Consider the following 19,895-nt stretch of genomic DNA (forward strand, 5'->3'; position numbering starts at 1 on the left):
ATTAATATTGCACAGTTGCTATTTTGTGGCAGAGCTGTTTAAAAAGCACCTGATTGATGGCAGCTCATAGATCTGCTGCTTATCGTAGGTTGGATCCCTGCCTACTTGAATTCTTTCCAAAACCAAACCTGTCTGTGCTTTGATATATAGAGGGCTAGCTCTATTTGCTGCTTTCCTTTAAAAAGGATCAATAGGTTGGAAGTGGAGAACTCACAGTTTTGAAACCTTAAGCCTTTTAATTATGGATTTAGCAGCAGAAGTTGAAGTCATTTTGCGAAGCTCATCTGGCCATGGCTGTTGAAAGTACAGCTGTACCTGATGGCTTCTGCACTTCTCTTTAGACTGTTAGATCTTGTATGTGTGATTTATTATTTAGATTTCTGTGTATCTTAAGCCTGGATTTTGTTAGTTTGATTATTTATAAGGGTGATAATCTAAAATTCTAGATATTACTTGAAGTATTTGGAATGCGAATGATCATATATCCCCAAGGTCACGCTTTAATCCAAACCACACCTCACTAGATACTTGTTAGCTCTTGTAGCTAAAGGAGACGCTTAGTTTTTCAAAATAATTTTATAGCTGATGAAAAAATTGTCTCTAAGGTAGAAGACCCCTTTGAAGTTATTAATTTAATTGCTGGGGAAGAATTCAGCAAGTTTTAGGAGTTAGTTAAAATAACTAACCTTAGTGTGCCTTGATGTAATTTATATAATGATATTTCGTAGTCTGCATTGATGACTTTATTTCTATGTGTTTATTTTCCAGGTGTAAAACCAAAGTGCCTATATTTATATGAAATACAGGAGTTTCCAAAATTGTCTATAATGTAATCCTCTTCTGTGTCCTTATTCTTTAGCCCAAATGTCACATGCTTTTCAGATACTTGGTCTTTCTGAAGCAATTCATGCTGTGAAACTGGGACTTGGAGCCTTATGCTGTTGTATTTAAATTGCACTGGGTCTTAGATGGAAAGCTTTTTTACCTTTTAGGAGGTATTTGTGGCCATAATGTAAGGGCTGTTTCAGTAGCTGGGGCAGAAACTAAAAGTTTTTCTTATTTTGAACCATTGGGAATTATATCTGAAATCTGATTAAAGAAAATAAGTTGTGGAAACCCTTAAAAATAAAATTTTTGGTGCAAGAACCTGCCTTATCAGTCTCATCTTCTAGACTAACTGCTTTCTTCTTTACCGCATCACATATTCAACTTGTTGGTTTGTTGCTTCCTAGTTGTTTTTAAAAATGTATAACCTTTATACTCTGGGTTTTTGTAACAGGGCCTGAGGGCTATCTAGGGACAGACTCCCAAGATCCATCAGCCTTCATTTCTCAGCAACCAACTGTACAAGAGGAAGAAGAAGTGATGATAGCTCATTCTCATCAGGAGGAGGTTGACAATGAATATGTGTCCAGGGGCTGTAGAAACAAATGCCATTCTCACTTACACGATACTCTAGGACAGACAGACCATCTTAGCCACCATCACCATGACTACCATCATATTCTGCATCACCATCATCACCAGAACCATCATCCCCACAGTCACAGTCAGCGCTACTCACGTGAAGAACTGAAGGATGCAGGGATAGCGACTCTGGCCTGGATGGTGATTATGGGAGATGGACTACACAACTTTAGTGATGGGCTAGCAATTGGTAAGTGTTAACTTGGACTCTGCAGCTTTGTTATATGTGAAGATGGTAAAGTCTTCTTGCTGTCACTTATCTCTGTTGGGAATGTAGCTCATTAACAGCAGGTCTGTGAAGCCTAAACTTCTATCCAATAGCATCTCTGAATGAATAAGAAAAATCTCCAGTTTAGCAACATGGAGGTCAGTGATAAATGAAACAGAAATTATGTGCTTACAGCTGCATTTCTTTAGGAAATCCATAAACTTAGCTACATTTTCTATTTTTAGCAAAGTAAAGCTAATGTTTTTCAAAACTAAAGCTAGGCTTATAAAAAAGTATTCAGGACTGGCTTTTTATTTCAAAACCTGCAAGTGCTCCACGTTTTTTTTAATCCTAATTTTTTTTATGACAAGCTTGTATTTTTCGTCACCTACAAAGTAACTAAGTTTTTTTTTACTTTAGTCAGTCCACTAGTGTCATGGGCTTCTTTACTTCTTTTTCTCTTCCATCTTCACTTTTTACGCAGCAAGGTCAGGTTCTATACTTGGCATATCTATCTTCTGGGCCCTGGTTACACATCATGTGTAAGTTCCCCTAGAGCACTGGTGGGTAGGGAGATGGGGCCTTGGTTTCAATCTGTTTTAGCCTGAAGTTTACCCAAATGGATTAGGCAATATATATGTGTGATTTCAGTGCTGCGGAAGGTAGGCATGCATTCATTTTTGCTGTAAAATTAATTTGGTCCAAATCATTGTGTTCTTCAGGGTGCTGTTACATAGCATAGCAGTTGTGTCACATCCAGATTTTCAGATTTTACCATCCCCTAAAGAGAAGCATTACAGTTCTTCCTAGTGCTTGTACTAACTTCCGGAGAAGATCTGTGCTGCTTTTTTGTATCCTAGGAGTGTGTGAGAAGGACAGTAGTTAGCCATTACCTGTCAGAAATGTGATTCGTGAAGAAGATACCAATGAAGTCACTGTATGTTGCATTTATACAGATTTTTGGATTAAGAATACCTATATCAATTATAGTATTAACATTTGGACTTGATCTTAGGTCTTTTGCAACCTAAATGATTCTATGATACCAGAAGTAGTTTTCTTCAAATGCTCAGTTTATCGTCCTCAGTCTCTCTTCTTGGAAAAGGTTTTAAAAAAGTTTTATATTCTTAAACAGCAGTCATACACTACTCAGAATCTTATTCCTAAAGTTGAGCTTAATAGTCCATTTTTAAAAAACTTAAACTTGTATAAACACTTATTTTACCTGTAAACAAAACACTTATCTTTTTGTTCCTGTTTTGTTCGTGTCCCTGTTCTTCCCTTAACATGTTGTCATTGCTCAGTATTTTTTGCTAATGCTTCAGTGAAAATATTTCTTTATCACAAAAATAATAGGTTGAATATTTTGTTTTGGACTTCTGTCTGGGAGGACAGCTTTGGGGATTCTAATTTTTTTCTAAGAGAGCTAGACTACTTTTTTTTTTTTAATTTAAAACGTTAAAGTAAGCTATTAAAAGTGAAGTCAAAGCAGTAATCTTCAGTTCTTATGCTAATCTTTTCTGATCTTGACTTTTGTATTTAAGACTAATCTTTACAGGTATTGGATTCATTTCCAGCTTGCTTAGCATACGGGGGAAGTTCAGCAGTATCAGTCTTTCTGTAAATTTTATTGTAGGACAAGTTCGTTCTTGTTTGAGGGGAAAACCCAATAATAACTATTTTTTTCACAGCAGTATTGCAGTTGTTCAGATTCAGTCAATTCAAAGTGTAATGTGAAAAGAGACTTTCTTATTTAATCTCATTTTTGATGAAAGTTGAAGCATGGAATGTAAATTTTTGAGCAGATCAGTAGTGAAAATGGGGTAGAAGGAAGATTTGCATACAAATGACACACAGAATCAATTACCTCCTGGCATTAGGGAGATTTGAGAAGGATCTATGACTTTATAGTTATGAAGGGAAGAGTATAAGAAAGGTTAATAAAGGCTTATTGAATGGGAGAGCAATAGCTTTTAGAAGTCCTGCTGTGTAGCTTGTTCAGGCTAATGGAAATATGGGTTTCCTTCAGTTCTGTATGTGCTTAAAAGTAGTATGGAAAAACATTGGTTTGATGGTGTTGTGAAAATGCTACTGGTGTTGTATCTTACCTGTATTTAAAAGAAGATTTGAGTGCTTATGTAAAGGTAGCTTTAGCCACCATAACCCTTCATTTAAGTTCATTTACTCCGCAATTTGTTATTCATGATTTCTATCAGTTACTTCTTTCCTCAAATCTGTTGCACTAATTCTGTAGGAACAAGTTTTAGAAGTGCTTATTTTTTTTATTAGAGCATGGAACAGTTGCATCTGACTCATTTGTACAAAGTGATCATCTGTGATTTGGACTTTTCTGTGTAACTGCAACTAAATAAGTAAAATACAGAACACTATTTTTACACTACTCTTGCATATAATTTTTTTCCTTTAGCTTTTGAAAGAAGTGATGTCTTAAAAGTATATTTTTAGATACCAATCATGCTACTGAATCAACTTATTGATAAAGAATAGTGCCAGATTTATTAATGTCATCTTCAGTTTGTTGACGTTTGAAGACTTCTTTTTAGCAGCGAAAAAGTAAAAATAGATATTTTTGTTATTTAAACTTGTACTTTGGTTACTTCTTACTTTTCCTTGTTGAACTTTGTAAGAATTAAGTTTACTGTGGTCTTGTCTAAAGCTCCAGTGCTTGATGTGTCACCTCAGCACTTATTTTCTCCCCACTGCCCCCCAGCTTAGTGTCATCTGCAAATTTGCTCTTGATGCCATCTGTTTCATTCAGATCATTAGTGAAGCAAAATTGGTTGCAGTTTTTGTCCTGGTGAGCTCTACTTCTTAATAGCCAGCCATCAGGTCTTGTTAGCTCAGCAGTCCAGCCAGTGTGCAAGCTCATGTTTCCTCTTTTCCCACTATCTCTCTGTAAGCAATAGTGTCAGAAATCCTACTGAAGTCAAGTTCTGTTGCATTCACTGCTATCACTGTCTCTACAGTCAGTCAGTTACTTCCTAAAGCTGGATGAAGCATTTGGAGAGGGATTTGAAGAGGATATTCAACATGATCTTTCCAGGAACTTAGATGGTGCTGACTGTTCCCTGAGTCCTGTTCTTTGCCTTTCTTAAAGATGTGAATAATGTTATCCTTTCCTCAGAGTTCCACTGGGGCCTTCCACAGCCATAGTTTTCCACAAATGATAGAGTGCAACCTTGCTGTCACACCAGTCAACTCCGTCAGCACCCTTGAGTTAGAGTCCCATCCTGGCATGTGTATGAGTGTTTCCAGGTTTTATTACATATCCCTCAACTGTTGCTTCTGTGGTTTGCTGCCCCTTTCTTTCTGGCATGGTGCTGGGATCTGGCTTTGCTAATGAGGACTGAGATGAAGGCTGTGTTGATGCTTTGCTCTTTTTATGTCTACTGCTTGTTTCCCTTCCTGTTCTATCCACAGACCTGAATTTTTCCTGAACGTTGTTTCTCAGCTAGCATTCTTGTAGAACTGTTTCTTGTCATCCTTGGTGTCTTGTTAGTTTTGGCTCCAGCTGGGCTTCGTTCTTCCTCCTTTTTGTTCCACTGCTTTTAACTTCCTTGTCGCCAGTCTTTGTTCCTATTTCTTGTGTGCTTCTCTTTTGAGTCTTAATTCATTGAGACACACTGCTTACTGGGCATGTCTTCTGTGAGTGTTCCTGCACCAGCCACCTCTTCTGGGCACTCTTTCCCTTTTGATTGATTCCCAGGGTGTTCTGCACTGCAATTCCTTAAAGAAGTCAAAGTCTGCTTTGTTAAAATCTAGAGTCCTAATTTTGCTTCCTCCTTTCCCAGCCTCCTCCCGTATCCTTATCTCAGTTACCTCATGCTCTCAAGGTGTTGTTTTTTGCTGTATTGGCCATCAGTTTTTCCTTGGTTTGGTGCAGTGGGTTAATTAGAAGGCTAATCCTGGCTGACTTTTCTGTAATTTCTATTGAGGAAAGCATTACCAATACAATTAAGGGACGTCTTTGATTGTGTGCCCAGTACTGTTGCCTTCACAGCTGAAAAATCTTCTGTGAATGATTCTTGTGTTCATAGGTAGCCTTAGTCACCACCTTTTCTTGTTTAGGTGGTCTGTGAACAGTACTCCTGGGTCTCTTGTGTGCCAGCCTACTGTGTCATGGCCTTGTGGCTCTTTAACTGCTTATTGGCAGCACCTTGTTTGCTGGCAGGCTGCTGGTACCAGCTGAAGAGGAAGCTGGATGTGGTTGTGCACCCTGGGGCATGCTGTCCATGCAGCTGGGGACCCCCCATGCTGTGTGTGACCTCTGCAGCCCTGCAGTGTGCTGTGTCCTCCTCAACTGCTGCCAAATGAGAAAAATGGCAAGCAACAGGAGAAGCAGGGAAAACCAGAAAGATGGGGACTGTTGGACTGTTGGTTGTGTTTTTTCTTTCCTCCACTTAAAGTGTAGTAGTTTGCTTATATTCAAGCTGTCTTTCATTATTGTTTTCATGTGACTTACACAGCATCTCTTAGTGTTTGAACTGACTTTCCTTTTTCAAGTGCTGACTCTCAGATGCAGTTCAACTCCTTTCATCCCTTTGTAACTTTAAAAAAAAAGTATTTATTGCATTTTTTGTGAAGGGCAATGTTGTTGGAAGGTATTAATTCAGAAATAAAATAGTGAAATGTGGTTTACTCAGAAGATTCTGAAAGAGAATTTTGAAACTTACGAATTGTAAACAACTGTTCAGTTAAACTGCTTCCACAAAGAGAAGAAAAACTTGAGTGAAACTAATATGTACTAATATGACACAAGCAGCACGTGCAACAATGCTTCTGAGCTTGATGTCTGTATATGCAGTAATGTTTTGTTCACACCTCTTTTTCTTTGTATGTTCATAGGAGCAGCCTTTACTGAAGGGCTGTCTAGTGGTTTAAGCACTTCTGTGGCTGTGTTTTGCCATGAATTACCTCATGAGCTAGGTAAGACCCCAGTATTTCCATATACTGCATGTATATATTCTTAAAGGGGCACATGGGGGAATAAGAGATTTTATTCTGTGTTGCTATAAAATTTGATCAGAAAACTTCATCTGTGTCAGGCTGTCTAATCAAGAATATTTTTAATTTACTTAAAGGCATTTTTAAACATTTCTTAATTGAAATAATCTTACTTTTAAAAATCTAAATATTTCAGCTACTGTGTTTAAAAGTCCGCCTCTTGCAGTTACTTACAGCTTGTTCTGTCGAGTTGTAGTTTTTATTCTCCTTGTATACAACATAAGTTGTGAATTGCAGGAGGATGCATGACAGAATTTGCCTTTCTCACATCTCTCTTTAATTTTATTCTTGTGTTTGTGCTGCTAAAAGAAGGTCATGATTAGTCAAACTACTTTCTGCATAACATTTGCTGCTTTTTTCATTAAATCTTGCAAAGAACTGCTGTAGCTCTAAATTAAACGTGAAACTACTTAGAAATCTTTCCTAGAAATAATTTGTCTTTCAAGCTCAAGTGATTTAAATTCATGTGCTGTCCCATGAGATGTTATTTTCATGTTTTACAATGTAAGTTCAGTATTTGGCCCTTTTGCGGGGCAGCCTGTGGGAACAGGACAGATCTGCTTTGTTAAACCTGAGACAAAACTGATCTTCCCAACTGTCAGATCATTTTGAACATGCAACTGGTGTTTATTTCTTAACTGTCATAGTCACAGTAATACTTGATGTATTGAATGAAGAAAGAAAAGTTTGCTTGCATTTTTTAAGATTTAATTCCCTAGAGAGTAGAATGTTCAGTTTCATTTAAAGGAGCTTGTAAACCAGTATGTGTAAACATCAAACCCTGTATTAAACAGCTTGATATATTTGTGCAGTAATTCTATACAGAAATAGTTATTCTGCAGAAAACATAGCCTGATTTTATGACTTGGGAGGAGTTGAGTTTTGTTCATAATAATCATGGAACCTTGTATTAATTACATGTACTAAAAGTTGTTACTAAAAGTAAATTCATGTTATGAATCTGATAATTTTAGATTCAGCTGTTCTGTTGGTTTTGGAAATAAGGAAAAATCTTTAAAAAATTTAAATCATACTTTATTCAGCACAGAAAGCTTGATAAGAAATACCTTCTTTAGCAAGGACATGAAGTGCCATAGTAATATCGAAACAAATGGGACTAGCTGAAATTAGCTGGGATTAAAATTGGATCATTGTTGTTAATGCTAAACAATGTTTATAATATATCAGTTCATCTTAATTGCAGTATCTTGTAGGAAAAGATGTTGTAACAATTTACTCAATTGACCTTTGAAGATCACTTTTGTTTATTTGTTTACTTTAACTGGAGATAACTTATATAAACTTCTACTACTCTGGTCTAGAAAAAAATCTGTTCTGAATTACAGGAAATCTATTTCTGGCTGGTGGCCTATCATTCCTTCAAGTAAAATTAAGACATTAAGGTTCATTTACAGAAATTAACAAAGAAATTACTTCAAAATTTATAAAAATACTTGAAGTACAAAGAGCAGTTACAGGATAATAAATGGAAGAATCACTATTGCTTTATGCAGTCAAATATGGGAATATTTTTTTAGGGACTTCTTTAGAGTGCTCATGCATATCAAGTACTGCAACATTTTACAGTGGTGGTTTAAATGCAAACTACACTAAGATATAAAGCTCTTAAAGAACATCCAAAGCAGGGCTATGTAGATGGTGAAGGGACTTGAAGGGATACAAGGGATAGAAGCCATACAAGGAGCAGCTGAGGTGACTTGGTCTGTTCAGGCTGGAGAAGAGAAGATTGAGGGGAGACCTCCTTGCAGTCTACAACTTCCTTGTGAGGGGAAGAGGAGGGGCAGTGATCTCTTCTCTGGTAATCAGTGACCTGAAGTTGTATTAGAGGAGGTTTAGGTTGGATATTAGGAAAAGGTTCTTCACCCAGGGGGTGGTTGGGCACTGGAACAGGCTCTCCAGGGAAGTGGTCACAGCACCAAGCCTGACAAGAGTTCAAGAAGTGTTTGGACAATGCTCTCAGGCATATGGTGTGCTTCTTGGGGCTGTTCTGTGTAGGGCCAGGAGCTGGACTTCCATGATCCTTGTGGGTCCCTTCTAACTCACGTTATTTTGTGATTCAGTCCAAAGTTGCTTCTTCCAAAACTCCTAAGACTTTAAGGTTATAACCTTACAGTGTTTGCTGCTGTGTTTGTTTGCTGTGCTTCATGTGCTCCCTTTAATTTTCTGTCTCCCAGTGATTTCTAGTTTTATGAAGGAAAAAGAATAAGACAAATGACAGCATAGATCAATCTTAGTAATCTTGTAAATAAGAAAACTGTAAGTAAGAAAATACTAAAATAACTACCTGAGAATGAAAACTTCGGGTGTATTTTTTTCCTTCCCCTGTTGTAGGAGATTTTGCTGTACTTCTAAAAGCCGGTATGACTGTCAAGCAAGCTGTGCTTTATAATGCTCTGTCTGCTATGCTGGCCTATCTTGGGATGGCGACTGGGATCCTTATCGGTCACTATGCAGACAATGTCTCAATGTGGATATTTGCACTTACTGCTGGCTTGTTCATGTACGTGGCTCTTGTGGATATGGTAAGTGGCTAGATTTACTTGAATTTTATATAGCACAGTTTAAGAATTAATGCTAATTTTATTTTCATCTCAAATTCTTCCTTCTTTTCTCCCTCAATTAACTTTCTCTGGGCTTGGAGGTGCTAATGAGTGTAAGTGCTCAGTTAAATGTTAAGGTGAAAGTGCTTTTATTCAGATTACTGTAGGAACATGCTCTGTTTTCCCCTTAGCTGTTAAACAGAGGCAGTTAACAGCAGAGGTAAAGAATTTGCTGCTGACAGTGCCCAGTATGGCTGGTAAGACTGCAAGTTGCACACTGTCAGCACCACCAAATTTGCTCCAACTTTTCCTTGAAATTGTTACTGCTTCTTGTCATGAAGACAGATATTTTTTAAAAATATATATTGTACCTCCAGAAGTATGTTTGTACAAAGTGGATATTTGTGAAAGCTTAACTGTCATTTTAAGAATAAAATTGTTGGTGTGTCTCAGTTAAATCACTTATTAAATAATCATATCACGACTAAATGGTTGACTTAAAACATCAGCATAATTACCATGAAAACAATAATTAAAACATTATGGGTTCTGTCTGTGTGTAAATATGAAAATAGCCTCTGACAGTGTTGTTCATGTTTGAGTAACACCTAATTCAAGGAGCAATATGAATGCAGTTGATGGGAAGAACTAGAGGAGTAAGACTTCTCTACCTTGTGCCTTATGGTTCAAGAACTGGGTTTGAAGTAATTGTTTGTTTTGAAGGCATTTAACACTTTCATGTTTGTTTAGGTACCTGAAATGCTCCACAATGATGCCAGTGATCATGGATGTAGCCGGTGGGGATACTTCCTGTTACAGAATGCTGGGATTCTCCTGGGTTTTGGGATAATGCTGCTTATCTCAGTGTTTGAACATAAGATTGTATTCAGGATAAACCTGTAATCCTGGCTGCCAGAAAGACAGCTTGGTGTTAAATTATAAGTAGTAGGGTTTTTTTTCTATTAAACTCCTTATTGGAGAGGTACATTTGATATAGACTAGATATTTTTATTGGTGTGCTTTGTGGTTAAGCCCTTTCCTCCCTTCTCCCCGGATAGAAATGAACACTGTAAAGTTTTGGGTTTTTTTACTTGGGATTTAGTATTGCTTATGGTACTGTGGAAAGTGGTACTTGGTAAAACATGGTTAAAGTGCCAAATCGGTGTTGTCTTTGGGGTTAGGTTGGGTTTTTTTACTGAACTTGTTTACTGTATGTAATTATACGTTATGTTTTTTTACTTCAATGGTTTGGTTGGTTTAGAGAGGCAAAACAACAGTGGTTTTTATTTTAGCACAATCAAAATGAGTGGATACAAATCACAGTGAGCAGTGTAAAATGAGAAAAAGACAAGTAATGGTTAGCATGTGTTTGTATTGGCAGACATTCATCTCTTCTTCATACACCTAGTTTATATGGATTGGTAGCTGACTCCATCCTTTGTAGTGGTGGTGCTCTCAACAGCTTGTGGATTCCCTGTGTCTTATTCCGGTTGCTTTCTACTCTAAACAAATTAATATGAAATAATGTTCCAAGTGTTTGCATCAAATGTTTTACTTGTTTGATCCCTTCTGATACCTGTTGCTTTTCACTGATTTGTCAAGTCAGCAACAAAAGTACAGCTATGAAATTGTAAAAGTATGGCTCTAAAATACATGAATTTCAGCAAAAAGGCTTTAAAAGCAGTGCTATATCCCACTTATACTGCCTGAAATGACAAAGGTATATTAAAACCTGTTTGATATCAAAGGGGGGATCAGTACAGGCTGAGATAAAACAGTCATTTACTATAACAGCTTCCTGAAGTAAAGTGTTGGTTTACTTTGGGAAAATGAGCTGAGTGGGAGAGCTGCCTACTTCTAGTTCAGTATGATTGCACACGAACTTGTGCTTGCAAAGCAGTTACATTCTTTGCAAGAACTAAGACTGAGAAATCCAAAATACCAGAATTTCTTTGACAGCATATCTAGGGAAGCAGCATGTTGAGAATAACAAGTGTAGACTTAACTGTGTGGTTTGAACTTAGTCTTAATATTTTTCACCACCCTGAATGTAACTGAAGTAAGAAGGCTGAAAAAACAATAGTAAAATAAATAAATTCTGCATTTGTGCAGGGAAGGTGAATATTAGACAACTTTTATTTGATTAAAAACTAACAGAATTATTATATTTTACTAGCTGGCTTTAAAAATCCTGGAAATATAACAATTAGAACTTATTTTTGATCCACTGCTTCAAATCACCAGCTGAATAAGAAGCTTGAACACCACAGAATTGTTTAATTATAGCTGATAGGTTGACAGTCTGTTGGTCTGTCATACAATGGAAGCCAAAACTTATTCTATCACCTCAGAAACAGATGTTTTCAATTAAATGAGTGGTTTGAGAGTTTTTTATTAGTTGAGAAATGGGCATCAGAGGAGTTTTTGCAGGCAATGGAATATTAGCTTCTCCTCCTCCTTCAGTCTTTTCTGAGGTTAACAAGACTGAGGTTTAATCTTCTGCCCATGGTGATGAAATCCTGTTCAGTGCCTCCTTTGAAGCCAGGGGATTGAGAAAGGCGTACTTCCTTCAGCTCTGCTAATGCATCCTGAAAGCAGTACTAAGCTATGATGGGCTCTTACCACCTCCCCTATATCTGCCATGTAGGAACCCGTGCATCTCTGCTTGGTGAGCAGTTGTTTGGAAAGAGGAAGAGAACTTTCTTTTGGAAGCACATATTTTCCTCCCCTTAACCTAACTTTTCATCACTATAAGCAACTCTTGTGCTGGGCATTCATCTCTAACAGGAACACTGACAAAATGTAGGTGCATTATCTCCCTTAATCAAGCAGTTTACATTCTGTATTGCATTTGAATTAACCCTCTGGACTTCCGTTAGAAGAACACCTCTGAACAGAGGAGTTGTGCCATGGTACAACAGCCATGAGCTATTTTTTTAATAGCATCTTCTTGATCACCCATCCTTTTCTTATAGCAGTTATATTCTAGTGTTCCCAAGCTTGAATTAGTAGTATTTATGAGTATGATGAAAATTGGATATCTGTCTACCCATTGCTTCTGCATCTTCTATGCACTTAAACTGACATCTTATTTGAACTCTCAGAAGAGGAGGTAAACTGTTTTTTTTCAGTCTTAACTCTGATGATAATTCTGCCCTTACTTCTATGTTCATTTAACTTCAGGAGTAGCTAAACTCTGCGTTAAACCCACCTTCTGATCTTCATCTTTCCCTTTCCACCTCTAGTGCTTGAATACCGTAATCTTTGGCTCATCAAAAGCTGCTTTATTTCTGCCATCACTGCCTCCTTTTTAGAAAAACAGATCCAAATAATCATGCTGACACCTATGCTGACACACACTAAACCTGTCAAATGAAATTTTTTCATGCCTTTTCGTATACTGACCTCCAATCTTGGCGGTCCCACCTCGTTCCCGATCTCTCCAAATATAGCTGCTTTTCCCCTGGAGGTGTTCCTGATGTCTCTTTTTTGGAGCTGAGTGTGTCGTTCTTTGGGGTGATCTGATTTGCCCCTGACCTGTCTAAACAACTCTTGCCTTTGCTAGGGTAATAGTGCTGGTCACCATCAGCGCTGATGTGCCTCAGTTTGTGCTCCTGTACTGCTCCTTATGGGCAACACATATTCCTGAGGAAAAAAAGTCAGCAAGGCTTGTCCCTTCCTTTCCTCCAGACCTCTCATTGTGACTGTTCTGCATGATGCAGTTTCAGGGATGCAGCCTCACTGTGTCCTAGCAGGCTTTGTAGGGCTTGGGGCACCGTGTTTACCCATGGTGTGCTAAAACACCATAAATACAGTGCACTTCAGCCCATGGGGCTTTCACCTTCTGTCCTGCACTCTCAGCTGCTACAGAAATCGGGCATGCCCCACCTCGGTAGTCCTGAGGCATTTCAGACTTGGATGAGCAAAGTTTGCTTTGAATTTTTTACTAGCCTACAACCAAAATAGCTGCCAGTTCAGCTGGACTTCTGTTGTCCACATAGTGGATATGACATAGGAAGCAGACATGTGGCCCAGTGTTGCTCAAGAGACTTTAAAATCAATGACTAAATGATGGAGATAAATCTACAAATTTCAGACAGTGTTTCCAGTGGGTTCTTGGCTGGTTTTTGATGTGATCAACTGACGTTAAAGTATCTGCATGTCAAAACACTTTGCTAATATAACAATATGAAAAATGAATTGCCTTTAGAGTATGCGAGTAGAAGTGTCTCTAACCTAAAAAACAAGCATATTCTACCTCTTTAATGATTGATGGAGATGTCCATGACAGACAGCTGTCCAAACTAGTAATTGAGAAGACTATAGACTGAGACTTGCTGTAGGTTCGTACTAGCAAGATGACAAAAGGTTGTTTGTTTTTTGTTTGGTTTGGGTTGGTTTGTTGTTGTTTTGTTGTTTGTCAGCCTTATAAAGTAGAATCTGCATTTGTTGCAGTGTACTCATGTTGAAAATATTCGTGGTTTGGCAAACTGATGGGGCAGAGCTTCTAGGCAGCCCTTTTATGCGTATTTTTTCTGCAGCAGTTTGTAATGTGCCTGCCTATTCTGACTGATAAATGGAAGTACCTGTTTTGTGTATCTGTCTATAGCTTAATTATGGTACAAACCTTAATTTTATATGCTGTTACAGCTGCCTTTAGCACCCGTGCTAGATGCAGGTAAATGGAATATGCTGGCATCGGTTGTTTGGTTGGGTTTTTTTGTTGTTTTTGTTTTGGGGGGTTTTTGTTTGTTTTGGGGTTTTTTTGTGTGTAACAGGATGTTCTAATAATTTTGGCCTGCATTTGTACAGAAATGGTGTCGTGTAGTTACTATGTGCAGCAAGAGTCAGAAGTCAGACAAAGGAGTGGAAGTTCTCAAATTCTGCCTGGCCTGTGGGGTTCAGGTGCCGGTACGGTGTCTCTCCTCCTTTGTAGCTGTATGTGATGGCAGGTGTGTATTTATGTTTATATAAAACACAGCGAAGGCTTAAATGGAATTCAAAGGCTAAAATGGAATTCACTGAGGCTCTCCTGCTGCTTGAACTGAGACACCAGCACAGCTAAAATTTCCGTGGAAAAAGTGGCTCATTGTGTTTGTTTGCCACAAGCAAGAAACAAAACGATGTTTTAATGAAACATGCTGTTTATTTAAGGTACCTTTTTTTTGGCGTGTATATATCATGACTTGCTGTTACCGTATTGCTGCGTGCTATAGAAAATAAACCACTGAACCAAATGCTGGGGTTTCGAGCGTTTTTTTCACTGATGAAGATATGGCGAAAGATGCTTTCGCCATGTGGCGAAACACCTTTCGTTTACTTTTTCGGGGGGGAGGGGGGTAGTGGAAAATAAAGAAAGAAAGGAAGAAAAAAAAAAAAAAAAGTAAAAATTGTATTTCCTTGGAGTTTCGTGTGCCGGGGAGGAGGAGGGGGCGGGGTTGGGGCCGCCCCTCTCTCCGTCATCGCGGTGCGCCGGCGGGGCGGGCCGGGATGGGCGGGATGGAGGGGCCGGCGGCGGGCCCGGGGGGAGCCGAGCGCTACTTTACGCGCTGGTATAAACCAGGTAGCGCCGGGCGGGGGGACCCGGCACCGGGACCGGGACCGGGACCGGGGCCTGGGCGGCGACGGGGCGGTGACTGGTGTTTGTGCCCTCGTTGCAGACGTGAAGGGGCGGCCGTGCGAGGACTTCTGCGTGCTGCAGCACTCCAACAGGCGAGTGGGGCGGGCGGCGTGCGGGGGGCTTGGGGTCCGCTCTCTGCCCGCCGGGTTCTGACCCCCCGGGAAGACTCTGGCCTTTTCTGTGTACAGCTTAATTGCTTTCCCTTCAGCAAAGGGAAGTGCCGGATTCTGCACCCGGGATGGGGGCAGCCCCGGACGTACGGACAGACTGGGGAATGAGATGCTGGAAGGCAGTGCCAGGGAAAGGGACCTGGGTGTCCTGGTCGATGGCAAGTTGAATATGAGTCAGCAGTGCCCTGGCAGCCAGGAGGGCCAACCATGTCCTGGGAGGCATCAGGCAAAGCAGCCCGGTCGACTGGGGGGACTGTCCCGCCCTGCACTGGTGCGGCCTCACCTTGAATATTGTGTGCACTTTTGGGCACTACGATAAAAGAAAGATATTAAGCTCTTAGAGAAAATGTTCTTCACCCAGAGTGTGGTTGGGCGCTGGAACAGGCTCCCCAGGGAAGTGGTCACAGCACCAACCCTGACAAGAGTTCAAGAAGCGTTTGGATGATTCTCTCGGGCACATGGCGTGACCCTTGGGGATGATTCTGTGCAGGGCCAGGAGTTGGACTCGATGATCCTTGTGGGTCCCTTCCAGCTCAGCAGATTCTGTGATTTGTGTACTATGGGTGGTGAAGGCAAGATAGGAAAATGTCATGCATTGCTTCTGACCTCCCTCAGCAGTGCCCTGTTGGGGCATTGGGAGTGTTTCTGGGGTGTTTGGTCCCAGAGGGAAGAATAAACCTAACTACTATCTACACAAAAACTGTCAGTGCCAGTGGCTCAGGTGTTGAGGGAAGGTGAGACTGCATTTGTGTGCCGAGTGGGTTACCTGCTCCTGTTAACAGTTCAGAATAACAGGAAGAGCGTGGTTGGCACAGGGCAGACCCATTGCCCTGCTGCAGCCTTTTGGAGCTGGAGCTTCTCAGTGGCTTTTTCTGCAGTCCTTTCTCATTCTTTCAAAACCAGAGTGCCTGTGAATAAAAGGTGTGACAGCAAGAGCAAGAAAGGACACCCTTGCATATGTACTAAATATGTAATTACTAGTCTCAGTTGTCTTGATATAAACAATACTTAAAATCCTGTTGATGTGGAGGAAAAGGAAATAAAAATTTGTTCGAATGTCTACGAAGACTGTTTTGCTACTTTGAATTGTGCAATATCAGGGCCCTTGGCTTATGCAGCAGCATAGCCAAATGCTCTATGAAGTATTTTTCCCTTATTATGTATGGGGCTGTGGCTCAGTTTGTTTTTTCCAGGCAGTATAGAATTCCGGGGGGATGTTTTTTTGTTTTGCAAGGTCTCAGGTCCAACAGATGACTGTTCAAATAAATGATTTGCCATCTCCCCCTTAGAAAGAGGCTGGGGTGAAGAGGAGGTAGCTTTGCTGCTGGGGCATGCTGAATGCATCCACCAGGATCCAGCTCCCTCTTGTGGGAACTGCGCAGCCAGAACTCCCTAGAAGTCTGTGGAGACAGATGCAGCATCCACAGGGAATGATCTGGTTTTGTGCCCTGGTTTTCTCTGCAGTCACTGGTCTGTTAATTCTGGTCCTTGCCCTAGGTTATATACTCATTTTGAACAGAAAAGCTTCATCTCTCTTCATTTACTGGCAAGTTCTGGGCTCTCCATGCTTGTGTGTTATGCATGGTTCTAGACCAGGGATGAAGGCAGGCCGTCTCCTCAGCTTGGCTTGTCTCAAACTGTCCAGTTTAACGGAAAGAAATAACCTTCCTTTAGAAAAAGATTAAAGGCAAGCAGCAGGCTAACTAGAGCCCAGATCAGTGAAGGATTTATCTGCTCTAACTATTCACTACAAATGGCCTTTAGCTGTTCTGAGAAACACTGCCTTTCATTACATTTTGTGACAAAAGGGTACTACTGTGCTCTACTTGTCTTAAGTGAGTATCTACCTCAGCTATTAGCTGTCAAGTGAACAAAGTACGTTCCCATAGGGTACAACAACAGACAGAACAGCTCTGGCATATTTAAAAGCAGTGGTCCTGTTTAGGTAAGAACTGTAGTGTTTTTGATGATCCTGTCTAGTATCTCAAAATGAAGCACCTCCTATGGGAGTTGGTTTAGGTCAGAATGCAATTTTCAGGCAGGCAATTTGCAATTGCAGGCATCAAGTAAGATAGGCAGAGAAGGCTGTGGAGCTTGCTTAGAGCACAGGAGCATGGTTTCTCAAAACTACAGCATAATACTTTTTTTTTTTTTTCCAGAATCTGTGTCATCACCTTGGCAGAAGCCCATCCTCTTCTTCAAAGTGGGAAAACAATTAAAAGCATAAATTACCAAATCAGTGCCAACTGTAGCAGACTTCAGAATAAGGTCTCTGGGAAGTCCAAAAGGGTATGGCTTTCTTCTTTTGTTAGTTTTCATTTTAATCTCTCATATTGCCTAAAGCTTCCTGTCCTTTCTAGGACAGAAACCTAGGAGGTTACTTTTGTTTTGTATTGTATTTTAAACCAGCCCCTCTGCAGCTGAAGAATTTAGAGTTCCTCGAGAGGTGCCTGTCTGGCTGTCCTAGCCCAGGTCCTGCAGCACTCCTACAGTGTCACTCAAACCCACTTGCTTTTAGTAATTTTTTTTTTTTATAGTGTACAAAGAGATATAAACATCTCTGAAAAGACAAAAATTTATTTCCAAGAAAATGCCAAGGATTTGGAGATGCTGTTTTTCTCAAGCTAGTCCAGATAGCAGATGGACCAGTTTAGTGTGTTTCGTGGTGGATTTTTGAATGTGTAGTTTAACCTGCTTATACTGATATCAGCCATGCTGTTTCTTCCCTGCTGCAGACTACAGGTCTGCTGTTCTGCAAGAAACTTAATTATGACTAAATCTGGAAGCCCTTAACAAGCTTCTATTTGATTTGAGCACATAACTAAGTTGGCATCTTCCCTTCTGTAGGGAAGCACAGCACTGTAACTTGCAATGACCTGTAACTATCACATATCCTTGCTTTCTGAGAAGCTTACAAACTTATGTTGCTGGTGGTAATACTTTTAAAAGCCCTGAGTCATTAAACTACATATATATTTATTTATTTTTCAAATGCAGGGAGCTCAGTTTTTAACAGAACTTGCCCCTCTGTGCAGGATATCTTCATCAGATGGAGAGGAATACACCATTTACAGGTAAGGTTTTTCCCTTTCTCGTCTTACCTTGACATACTATGGACGTCTACTTAATCTAAACACTTTTGCAGCTGTATACGAGGGCGGCTGATAGAAGTGAATGAAAACATTCTTAGTAACCCCGCTCTTCTGCAAGAAAAGGTAAGACACTTTCTTGCTTTTCATTTTCTAACTTTTATTTCACTGCTTACTTCAGTCTTGCTTTTTAGCCGTCAACCGAGGGGTACATTGCAGTGGTTCTACCCAAATTTGAAGAAAGCAAGAGCATAACTCAAGGACTTCTGACGCAGAAGGAGTACGAGGAAATTTTGTTGAAACGCCGTAATTCTTCTTCATGAAATCAGTTCTACACTTATCATCTGTACTTGATACTAAACAAGCTACTTCTACTGTACACTGTGAGTTTTGTAGTATTGAAAGGCCTAGTGTCAGTTTTTAAAAGTTGAACTCAACTGCTTGATTCATACAAGAATAAACCAGTTCGAATACTTTGTATATTAAAATTTCCGTACTCTTTTTCTCTGAGTTCTAGCACTACAAGTTCTTAAATAAGCTCAGAATGACATGTTGGAGAGTATTTGTGTTCCACAATCAGCTTTGCTTTTGCTTAATGCGAGCATAATACATACAGAAAAATCATATGAATTACCTATCATCAAATTCAGCTAAATAAAAGCAATACGGAGTTTGACAAAGGTGAATTGAAAATAAAAATGCAACAAGCATAGGTATAAAGAGCAGATAAACTTGAAAATACACATTTCACGCCAGGTTGTATTTTCATGGCATCCTGAAGTGAAATAATGCCCTTTGTACACAATTCTGTAACAATCAGTATCTGTTTTCTTAAAATTTAAATGGTATGTCAAGTCAGCATAATACTTCAGTGGTTAAACAAACAACTCAAATTCTGCTCAGTAAATTTTAATAAAAAAAGGAAGCAACAACTACTGTCTACAAATATAGAGGATAACAAAAAAAGGATTTGAGTCAAGACTATTAGTCACTTAGAAATACCCTTTCATAAAGATCAGTCATGTCATCAAGATTAAAATTCAGGGGTGCAGCTACTAAAAGAGTTGGGGTTTTTTTTTGTTGTTTTCTAGGACTACTTCCTTGCAGGTATAACTCATAACTAAGATAACATTTCAGTGCTTCGGGCCACAGCCTTTCAGACTATATTCCTGATTCTGCTTTATCAAATACATAGACTGAAATAGGCCAGAGATGAGTTCACAGACTTCAACAGTAGTGTTACATATAGCATATGCAGCACAGGCGTCTTTACATAAAATGTCTATTAGCAGCATCTTTGGGTTGAAACATCCAGTAAGACATTCATAAGCATTAATTACAAAATCGGTATCAGTGAGCATAGGAAAGGCATTCACATTATAAAAATACAGAACATTTAGACTAGCTGGTGTTGTAATGGCTAAGTAATGGGACATCTATTAGATGTGACAAAGGCCAACAGTTTCATTTCAAATTAACCTGGCTTGACTTTCCACAAATGAAAGCAATATTGAAAATTCAGCAAGTGTTATTTTCAAATGGGAGTTCCTGCATTTCTCAGTGCTATAATTACTTGCTCTCTAAAAATGTCATGTTTGTTACATGATTTTCTAAAGACTTGATGCCAAATGTCTCTGCTCTTCTTTCTGGAGCGTGTGCATTTGTTCCAGTTCGTATTCTGTCTTCTTTCCATGGTGGAGCAGGTTTAAGGCAACCATTTCCTGCTTTATTCTGTGTATATATATAAAAAAGAGT

General features: G+C 39.4%; 3 protein-coding genes across 3 annotated transcripts in view; 2 read left to right on the forward strand and 1 right to left on the reverse strand.

Moving 5' to 3' along the window:
• The window catches only part of SLC39A6 (solute carrier family 39 member 6), a 21,404-nt gene extending 7,436 nt beyond the window's left edge, over positions 1-13,968 (forward strand). Inside the window, exons 6-10 of the mRNA XM_027886855.1 lie at positions 252-303; positions 1,280-1,657; positions 6,542-6,622; positions 9,053-9,243; positions 10,012-13,968. Coding sequence (XP_027742656.1) covers positions 252-303; positions 1,280-1,657; positions 6,542-6,622; positions 9,053-9,243; positions 10,012-10,164 — 855 coding nt within the window. The 3' untranslated portion in view covers positions 10,165-13,968. The remainder of the gene's footprint in view (positions 1-251; positions 304-1,279; positions 1,658-6,541; positions 6,623-9,052; positions 9,244-10,011) is intronic.
• A 788-nt stretch (positions 13,969-14,756) lies between these two features.
• Positions 14,757-18,628, forward strand: ABITRAM (actin binding transcription modulator). Its single transcript, XM_027886906.1, has 6 exons — positions 14,757-14,824; positions 14,922-14,973; positions 17,211-17,340; positions 18,049-18,125; positions 18,197-18,266; positions 18,335-18,628. The coding sequence occupies exons 1-6, from the start codon at positions 14,761-14,763 to the stop codon at positions 18,461-18,463; spliced, it is 522 nt and encodes a 173-aa protein (XP_027742707.1). The 5' UTR covers positions 14,757-14,760; the 3' UTR covers positions 18,464-18,628.
• Positions 18,629-19,227: 599 nt separating this feature from the next.
• CTNNAL1 (catenin alpha like 1) overlaps positions 19,228-19,895 on the reverse strand; it is a 56,430-nt gene continuing 55,762 nt past the window's right edge. The window contains exon 19 of the mRNA XM_027886905.1: positions 19,228-19,871. Coding sequence (XP_027742706.1) covers positions 19,710-19,871 — 162 coding nt within the window. The 3' untranslated portion in view covers positions 19,228-19,709. The remainder of the gene's footprint in view (positions 19,872-19,895) is intronic.

The sequence above is a fragment of the Empidonax traillii genome, unplaced genomic scaffold, assembly GCF_003031625.1.
Source record: "Empidonax traillii isolate 1590-97213 ecotype Southwest subspecies unplaced genomic scaffold, ASM303162v1 scaffold196:size3368384, whole genome shotgun sequence".
In the NCBI taxonomy this organism is placed as follows: Eukaryota; Metazoa; Chordata; class Aves; order Passeriformes; family Tyrannidae; genus Empidonax; species Empidonax traillii.

Bases quoted from the DNA above. Each gene is read 5' to 3' on its own strand.
- ABITRAM (XM_027886906.1), top strand. From the start codon at position 14,761: ATGGAGGGGCCGGCGGCGGGCCCGGGGGGAGCCGAGCGCTACTTTACG. The intron at 14,825-14,921 runs GTAGCGCCGGGC...CCCTCGTTGCAG, and splicing joins TACGCGCTGGTATAAACCAG to ACGTGAAGGGGCGGCCGTGC. The intron at 18,126-18,196 runs GTAAGGTTTTTC...ACACTTTTGCAG, and splicing joins GAGGAATACACCATTTACAG to CTGTATACGAGGGCGGCTGA.